Raw genomic sequence first — 9682 nt, forward strand, 5'->3', positions numbered from 1 at the left:
AGGAAGGTGCCCTGGCCCCAGGACAGTGCCTTGCATGGCGGTTTCGGAGAAATGCCCCCCTCACCCGACCGGCTGTGGGCCTACAAAGCAGGCCTGCCCTGCGGGATCCCTAGTGCATAGATACAGCTCTCCCATGACATCGTGGTCGGCTCTTAAAAGAGCCTTTGGGTTGGTGTTTTTTTTTCTCTTTCTTTCCGTGGGCAAGTCGAGAGTTTAACCGCCGAATCCGTAGAGGGTGCGGCCCTGGCGCTTCAGGGCGTAAACGACATCCATGGCGGTGACGGTCTTCCTCTTGGCGTGCTCGGTGTAGGTGACGGCGTCCCGGATCACATTCTCCAGGAAAACCTTCAGCACCCCGCGGGTCTCCTCGTAGATGAGGCCGGAGATGCGCTTGACCCCGCCACGGCGCGCCAGGCGGCGAATGGCCGGCTTGGTGATGCCCTGGATGTTGTCCCGGAGCACCTTGCGGTGCCTCTTGGCGCCGCCTTTGCCGAGCCCCTTCCCTCCTTTGCCGCGTCCAGACATGTTGTCCTGTCGGTACTGTGACTGAGCAGAAATGAGGAAACAGCCAGCGACGGCTGCTTATATGGAGGAGCTGCGGCGGACCGGCTAGGGCGCTCCAAGCGGCCCACGTGACTCAACGGAAGGCGAGGGGGAGCCCGCCCCTGGACCGCCCTCTGCAGGGAGCGGGGGGCTGGAGCGGCCGTTGCCGTTTGAAAAAGAGCGCGCTCCCAGCCGCCTCTTTGTCGTGGGCTCAGCAGCTGCCGCCGGGGCACGGATCACAGTCAAGCACACACACACGCCTCCCTTCCCGGCCCCCACTCATCACCGCGGCCCGCCTAACCCTGGCGCTCGGTGCCCGCTCCCACTATGAACAGCAGGCTCTGAAATGTTTTAATGGAGCCAACACATTAACGGCCTCACCGGCACCACCCCGCTGTGTGCGGCCGCCCGCAACCCCGTAACACTGTCCACAGGTCAGGCCCGGTCGTGGCAAGTCTGTAAACTGCCCCTATAAACACGTATTTATTTATTTTTACAAAAAGATTATTCTCGTCGGCCTCAAGCTCGGTTTTGGGACGGGGGCAGCATTTATGTGTCCGTCCGAGGGCTTGGGCATCCCTCCTATGTAGCGACGGTGCGGGCGCTGCCGCGACTATGAAGCCTGCCAGAGTAACACCTTGGCACGGATACGCTCTTTGATGGAGTCTGTGGTTGGCCCTGAAAAGAGCCTTTGTGTTTAGGGTGTGTTTCCACGGTGGTCTGCGGGCCTTTACTTGCTTGCTTTGCCCCCTGCCTTGTGGCTCTCGGTTTTCTTGGGCAGCAGCACGGCCTGGATGTTGGGCAGGACTCCTCCCTGGGCGATGGTGACTCGGCCCAGCAGCTTATTCAGCTCCTCGTCGTTGCGGATGGCCAGCTGGAGGTGTCTGGGGATGATGCGGGTCTTCTTGTTGTCACGGGCAGCGTTGCCGGCCAGCTCCAGGATCTCAGCGGTCAGGTACTCCAGGACTGCAGCCAAATAGACGGGGGGCACCGGCGCCCACCCTCTCGGCGTAGCTTCCCTTCCGGAGTAACCTGTGCACACGGCCCACGGGGAACTGGAGCCCGGCTCTGGAAGAGCGTGTCTTGGCCTTAGCGCGGGCCTTTCCTCCTTGCTTTCCGCGTCCAGACATGGCGATCGATGCAGGGGCTCACTCACACAACAGAGAGATTAGTACTGCTGTTCGGCTCGACTCCGGCGATATAAAGACTTCGGGTGCGTCTGATTGGTTGACAGCTAGGCGCTGATAGTACTTCTCATTGGAGGGAGGAGGGCTTCTGTTTCACCAATCAGAGACCCAGAACCGCAGTACACTAGGAGGTGGGGGGCTTGCCTTTGCCTGCCAATGAGAAGGGAGAGCAGAGAAGCAGCTACTTTACACGCCCAGCCTATAAATACAAGTGCCGGGCTCGCCTGGCCTTATTTCTCTCGGCTCCACAGGAAGCGGTGCAGATTGTCGACCATGCCTGAACCAGCCAAGTCCGCGCCGGCTCCCAAGAAGGGCTCCAAGAAAGCGCTCTCCAAGCCGCCCAAGAAGGACGGGAAGAAGCGCAAGAGGAGCAGGAAGGAAAGCTATGCAATCTACATTTACAAAGTGATGAAGCAGGTGCACCCGGACACCGGCATCTCCTCTAAGGCCATGGGCATCATGAACTCCTTCGTGAACGACATCTTCGAGCGCATCGCCGGGGAGGCTTCCCGCCTGGCCCACTACAACTCGCGGCGCACCATCACCTCCCGGGAGATCCAGACCGCAGTGCGTCTGCTGCTGCCCGGAGAGCTGGCCAAGCACGCCGTGTCGGAGGGCACCAAGGCCGTCACCAAGTACACCAGCGCCAAGTAAGGCTTCGAGGCGCATCCCCAACTAACACAACGGCTCTTTTAAGGGCCAACCACGTCCTCCCCTAAGAGCTAATGTGCTTCTATTATGACCGGAGAAATAAGTGTTTTAAAAGGTAATGTTGAGCGCACAAGACCCGCTCTCACGGGTCTTGCTGCAGACCGAGGGACGATGGAGCAGGCAACCCGTTTTTAATAAACATGTTTATATGAATGAGCCCTCTCTTTGGGACCAAGTCTCACGTAAGCACTGTAATGTAACGATGACGTTAAATGAGCGAGGGACGATGGAGCAGGCAACCCGTTTTGCCTGTTTAAATAAACCTGTTTATATGAATGAGCCCTCTCTTTGGTACCAAGTGTCACATAAGCACTGTAATGTAACGATGACGTTAAATGAGCCCACGGGCTTATTGTTTTCGGCGACCAGTTTTAGTGTGTGCGGGTGTCACGTTGTGTTTGTACTTTAAGACCAAGGGCAACGGCAATAATCCGCCCCTGGGCAAGCGCTCCCGAAATCGGACACATGAACCCGATGTACCGGGAGCACAGATGCCCCACAGCGCTGGCTTGTGACCAGCGGATCCCAACACAACCCTCCACCCAAACAAAGCTCTTTATTAAACGATGGACACATTGAAGATGCGATTGTGCACTGTGAACACGGAGTGCTCTGGTCACCCAGTGCCGGTATAAGTTACCCAGTACTCGTGGTACTCTCAGCCAGCCCACCCACCCTAACCTGTAGAACATGCCATGGCAGATAAGAGAAGCTCGTATGTGACAGGGTGGTGGCCCTTAAAAGAGCCGTTGTGGTGGTTGTTCGGGTCGGCGTGTCTCCTTAGGCCCTCTCGCCTCGGATACGACGGGCCAGCTGGATGTCCTTGGGCATGATGGTCACCCTCTTGGCGTGGATGGCGCACAGGTTGGTGTCCTCGAAGAGCCCCACCAGGTAGGCCTCGCTGGCCTCTTGCAGGGCCATGACGGCGGAGCTCTGGAAGCGCAGGTCGGTCTTGAAGTCCTGGGCGATCTCCCTCACCAAGCGCTGGAAGGGCAGCTTGCGGATGAGGAGCTCGGTGGACTTCTGGTAGCGGCGGATCTCGCGGAGAGCCACAGTGCCGGGTCGGTAGCGGTGAGGCTTCTTGACGCCGCCGGTGGCAGGCGCGCTCTTGCGGGCAGCCTTGGTGGCCAGCTGCTTGCGAGGCGCTTTGCCGCCGGTGGACTTGCGGGCTGTCTGCTTGGTGCGGGCCATGGCGGGAGCGGTCTCTCTCAGCGACAAGCGAGGAAGAATGGAGTTCAAGCAGGCAAGAGCCCTATTTATGCACTCGAAGACGGAGGGCTGCTCTGGTTGGCTGAAGCGACCGCCCCACGTTTGAAAATAGCCCGCGGTGTGCAATGATTGGCCAATGAACCGGAGGCTGCAGCCTGTCTCTCCAATGAGCTGTGGAGAAAAAGACACCCTCCGATTGGATGATGTACGTTGGAGCCGTAGCCCGCGCTTGGGTCAGCCTTTGTCTCCGTGTCCATCCATAGTCACACGAACCACTCGCCCCCGGTCAACTGGGCGAGGAGCCCAGGATTTTATAAGTGTACTGCCCTTGGTCACCCTGGAACACGCCGCCGTTAACTGCGCTCGATTTCACGTTCACAATCGTCTGCTTTATGCAGACACCACTTCGAATCTGCCCGGATACAGTGAAAGCACCAAGGCACACGTTATTTCACATTTATTATAAACGGAGGTCTAATAAACTCCCAGACCCCCTTCTTTATTTGGTACACAGATTTCAATCCACGCAGCACCAAAAGAGCCGTTTACATGACCAAGATCACACACGGCACTCGCGTGCGGAAAGGTGCGCTATGGATTTACTGTGCCGTTTATTATTATAGAGAAGTGTGCACGCGGGGTGCAAGGGTGGGGACGAACAAGCTCTCTTCTGGACCGGGTGGATGGCTCTTAAAAGAGCCGTTGTGTTTGCAGTGTCTTGGTGCAAGCCCTTACTTCTTCTTGGGCGCTGCCTTCTTGGGCTTGGCTGCTTTGGGCTTGGCTGCCTTGGGTTTGACTACCTTGGCAGGGCTTTTCTTGGCCACTTTGGGCTTCGCCGCCTTGGCTTTCGCTGGGCTCTTGGCAGCCTTCTTGGCGGGGGCAGCCTTGGGCTTCTTGGGGCTCTTTGCTGCCGCAGGCTTCTTGACCTTCTTCGGGCTCTTCTTGACCCCCGCGGGAGCCTTTTTGGGCTTCTTGGCGGCAGGGGCAGCTTTCTTGGCCGCTGGTTTCTTGGTCTTGGCGGCCGCCTTCTTGGCCGCCTTCTTGCCCTCCAGCTGCTTCTTGTTCACCTTGAAGGATCCGGAGGCCCCGGTGCCCTTCAGCTGGGCCAGGGCGCCTTTGCTGACCAGGCTCTTGAGGGAGGCCTTGACCCGGCTCTTGTTCTTGTCCACATCGTAGCCCTCGGCGACCAGCCCCTTCTTCATGGCCGACAGGGAGACTCCCTTCCTCTCGGCAGAGGCGGTCACCACCTTCAGGATCAGATCGGCCACGCTGGGGCCGGAAGGCTTCTTGGCCTTGGAGGCCCCCGCTGTCTTCTTCTGCTGCTTTTTCTTGGGGGCGACCTCAGCGGGAGGCGCCGCGGCGGCTGGAGCGGTTTCGGCCATTGTAATGCGAGTCTCGGCGCGGGCGCTGTCACTGAACAGAAATGTCCCTCCCAAACCCGAGCCCCGTGAATATATACAGGGAGGAGCCGGCCTCTGATTGGTCCCGAGCAGACAGGGCTGTGCGAGGCACACTCGGCTCTTTGCTCCCAGCTGACTTTTGTGTTTCCTACCTTCGGATTATCCACGTTTTAAAACACAATCAGTTAAACACGCGCTTCCACGCATACATGACCAGGAGCCCAGCTTCGGCCCTCTCCCGGGCCTGCCCCCGTTTCGGATCCACCCCTCATCCCTGGCTTGTGATCCGCGGGGAGACTCGGCGCTCCCCCGACGGCGGGCGCCTCCATGCCTGAAATCCCGGGCTCCGGACCCCTTTTCCCCGGTCCTCTCTCGACTCCTGCGGCCGGGAGCGGCGGCCCGCGGGAGGGAGGGGGCTCCTGCAGGGAGCGGGCCCTGTGGCGTCACAGTGGGGCTGCGGGGGCCGCGGGGAGCGCGTTCTGGAACGGGCCGAAGTAACACAGGGCTCCGCCGGCCGAGCGCGGGGTGGAAACAATGCCAGGGAGCCCCTGGCACGGGGGCCAGGGGGCCCTCCCCGCGCGCCTGCACCCTCGGCTGTGGCACCCTCGGCTCGGGGCTTACAAGCAGCGGGGCACGGCCCTGGCTCCAGCCTCGCACGCATCACCAGGCGGCCGTGTGCTGGCAGCTTCACATGCAGGCAGAGAGCATTCACTGCCGAGCGCCGAGCCAGAGGAGGCGGGTGCAGACTCAATACAATAAATACACAGTGACACAATGAAGGAAGGCGGCCGAGTTAGGCCTACATGTTTTAAGACACCCCAAGTGAGAGCAGAGGGTGTGAATGCACCTGAAATGGTGACCCCAGTACCGGCATGGAGGCACTCTGCTGAGCTGATTTTTACAGCTGGAGCTAGGTGTACCTCTGAGGTGACATCTGTAGACAGAGTGAGTTACTGTATGTCAGACGCTGAGCCTATGACCGGGGAGGCCCACTGCGGAACTGAATAGTACAGTACAGAGTGAGGCCTGTGACTACCACTGTTCTACTGAGCCCTATCGCTGGAGTGGGGACCACTCCTGAATCCAATGGTATGTCACGAGGGAGACCTGAGACCAGAAATCATATTCTGCGCACTGTAGCCTGATCGAGGCCTGCTGCTAATTTGGATGGAGGTAGGGGAAGAAAACAAAACACTTCACAAAGTCCAGAACGCACATGAACACCATTCACAGTATCAGATCTTAGCCTTCAGGATCTCCGGCCCATCCCTAGCTTCCAGGTACATGTTTTAGTAATATTTGTGACATTTGGAGGTTTACAGCTTCAAGGGGATGAAGTCGCACCTTCTACCCAGGGTTATGGAGCTCCGCGCAGGGTGAGATTTCAGGGTTCACCCCTGGCTGGAGGTGTGAAAACAAAACAATCCACATAGTCACACCTCCAGCCAGGGGTGAACCCTGAAATCTCACCCTGCGCATAGCTCCATAACCCTGGGTAGAAGGTGCAACTACGTCCCCTTGAAGCTTATCTCCTCCAAAGGTCACAAAGTATCAGTAAAACTGGTGCCTGGAGGCTAGAAACACACCCAAGGCCATGCAGGTCTTGTTCTGATACTGTAACGGAGTTCACACCTCCAAACCTGAAATCGTACCCTGCGCGGAGCTCCATGACCCTGGGTACAAGGTGCGACTTCATCCCCTTGAAGCCTAACACCTTAAAATGTCACAAAGTATCAGTAATACTGGTGCCTGGAGGCTGGAAGTAGGCCCAAGGCCTTGCAGGCCTTATTCTGATACTGTAAAGGAGTTAAATACACTTTCCTGAGTATGTGAAGTGTTTTATTTTCACTCCTCCAGCCTGGGGTGAAGCCTGAAATCTTACCCTGCGCGGAGCTCCATGACACTGGGTACAAGGTGTGACTTCATCCCCTTGAAGCTTAACACCTTAAAATGTCACAAAGTATCAGTAATACTGGTGCCTGGAGGCTGGAAGTAGGCCCAAGGCCTTGCAGGCCTTATTCTGATACGGTAAAGGAGTTAATTACACTTTCCGGAGTATGTGAAGTGTTTTATTGTCACACCTCAAGCCTGGGGTGAACCCTGAAATCTCACCCTGCGCGGAGCTCCATGACCCTGGGTAGAAGGTGCAACTTCATCCCCTTGAAGCCTAACACCTGCAAATGTCACAAGTATCAGTAAAACTGGTGCCAGGAGGCTCGAAGTAGGCCCAAGGACTTGCAGGCCTTATTCTGATACTGTAAAGGAGATAAATACACTTTCCTGAGTATGTGAAGTGTTTTATTTTCACTCCTCCAGCCTGGGGTAAACCCTGAAATCTCACTCTGCGCGGAGCTCCATAACCCTGGGTAGAAGGTGCGGCTTCATCCCCTTGAAGCCTAACCCCTGCAAATGTCACAAGTATCAGTAAATTGGTGCCAGGAGGCTGGAAGTAGGCCCAAGGCCTTGCAGGCCTTGTTCTGATACTGTAAAGGAGTGAAATGCACTTTACTGAGTATGCGAAGTGTTTTGTTTTCACCCCTGCAGCCAGGGGTGAAACCTGAAATCTTACCCTGCGCGGAGCTCCATAACCCTGGGTAGAAGGTGCGACTTCATCCCCTTGATGCCTAACACCTGCAAATGTCACAAGTATCAGTAAATTGGTGCCTGGAGGCTGGAAACACACCCAAGGCCTTGCAGGCCTTGTTCTGATGCTGTGAAGGAGTTAAATACACTTTACTGAGTCTGTGAAGTGTTTTGTTTTCACCCCTGCAGCCAGGGGTGAAACCTGAAATCTTACCCTGCGCGGAGCTCCATGACCCTGGGTAGAAGGCGCGACTTCATCCCCTTGAAGCCTAACAACTACAAATGTCACAAGTATCAGTAAAACTGGTGCCAGGAGGCTGGATGTAGGCCCAAGGCCTTGCAGGCCTTATTCTGATACTGTAAAGGAGTTAAATACACTTTCCTGAGTATGTGATGTGTTTTATTTTCACTCCTCCAGCCTGGGGCGAAGCCTGAAATCTTACCCTGCGTGGAGCTCCATGACCCTGGGTAGAAGGTGCGACTTCATCCCCTTGAAGCCTAACACCTGCAAATGTCACAAGTATCAGTAAAACTGGTGCCAGGAGGCTGGAAGTAGTCCCAAGGCCTTGCAGGCCTTATTCTGATACTGTAAAGCAGCTAAATACTCTTTCCTGAGTATGTGAAGTGTTTTATGTTCACACTTCCATCCAGGGGTGAACCCTGAAATCTCACCCTGCGCGGAGCTCCATAACCCTGGGTAGAAGGTGCGACTTCATCCCCATGATGCCTCACACCTTCAAATGTCACAAGTATCAGTAAATTGGTGCCTGGAGGCTGGAAACACACCCAAGACCTTGCAGGCCTTGTTTTGATGCTGTGAAGGAGTTAAATACACTTTACTGAGTCTGTGAAGTGTTTTGTTTTCACACCTGCAGCCGGGGGTGAAACCTGAAATCTTACCCTGCGCGGAGCTCCATAAACCTGGGTAGAAGGTGCGACTTCATCCCCTTGAAGCCTAACACCTGCAAATGTCACAAGTATCAGTAAAACTGGTGCCAGGAGTCTGGAAGTAGGCCCAAGGCCTTGCAGGCCTCATTCTGATACTGTAAAGGAGCTAAATACACTTTCCTGAGTATGTGAAGTGTTTTATTTTCCCACCTGCAGCCAGGGGTGAACCCTGAAATCTCACCCTGCGCGGAGCTCCATGACCCTGGGTAGAAGGTGCGACTTCATCCCCTTGATGCCTAACACCTGCAAATGTCACAAGTATCAGTAAAACTGGTGCCAGGAGGCTGGAAGTAGGCCCAAGGCCTTGCATGCCTTATTCTGATACTGTAAAGCAGCTACATACACTTTCCTGAGTATGTGAAGTGTTTTATGTTCACACTTCCATCCAGGGGTAAACCCTGAAATCTCACCCTGCGCGGAGCTCCATAACCCTGGGTAGAAGGTGCGACTTCATCCCCTTGAAGCCTAACCCCTGCAAATGTCACAAGTATCAGTAAACTGGTGCCAGGAGGCTGGAAGTAGGCCCAAGGCCTTGCAGGCCTTATTCTGATACTGTAAAGCACCTAATACACTTTCCTGAGTATGTGAAGTGTTTTATTTTCACACTTCCATCCAGGGGTAAACCCTGAAATCTCACCCTGCGCGGAGCTCCATAACCCTGGGTAGAAGGTGCGACTTCATCCCCTTGAAGCCTAACCCCTGCAAATGTCACAAGTATCAGTAAAACTGGTGCCAGGAGTCTGGAAGTAGGCCCAAGGCCTTGCAGGCCTCATTCTGATACTGTAAAGGAGCTAAATACACTTTCCTGAGTATGTGAAGTGTTTTATTTTCCCACCTGCAGCCAGGGGTGAACCCTGAAATCTCACCCTGCGCGGAGCTCCATGACCCTGGGTAGAAGGTGCGACTTCATCCCCTTGATGCCTAACACCTGCAAATGTCACAAGTATCAGTAAAACTGGTGCCAGGAGGCTGGAAGTAGGCCCAAGGCCTTGCATGCCTTATTCTGATACTGTAAAGCAGCTACATACACTTTCCTGAGTATGTGAAGTGTTTTATGTTCACACTTCCATCCAGGGGTAAACCCTGAAATCTCACTCTGCG

At 55.5% G+C, this 9682-nt stretch overlaps 1 protein-coding gene and 1 pseudogene across 1 annotated transcript; both read right to left on the reverse strand.

The window, feature by feature from the left end:
• Positions 1–213: 213 nt before the first annotated feature.
• LOC146830382 (histone H4) lies at positions 214–525 on the reverse strand. Its single transcript, XM_085603727.1, has one exon. The coding sequence runs from the start codon at positions 523–525 to the stop codon at positions 214–216; it is 312 nt and encodes a 103-aa protein (XP_085459853.1).
• A 72-nt stretch (positions 526–597) lies between these two features.
• On the reverse strand, positions 598–1695 carry LOC146830383 (histone H2A type 2-C-like; annotated as a pseudogene).
• Positions 1696–9682: the final 7987 nt, after the last annotated feature.

This window comes from Triturus cristatus, chromosome 5_1 (genome assembly GCF_964204655.1).
Source record: "Triturus cristatus chromosome 5_1, aTriCri1.1, whole genome shotgun sequence".
In the NCBI taxonomy this organism is placed as follows: Eukaryota; Metazoa; Chordata; class Amphibia; order Caudata; family Salamandridae; genus Triturus; species Triturus cristatus.

Excerpts from the sequence above, each read along its gene's own strand:
- LOC146830382 (XM_085603727.1), bottom strand. The coding sequence starts at position 525 with ATGTCTGGACGCGGCAAAGGAGGGAAGGGGCTCGGCAAAGGCGGCGCC.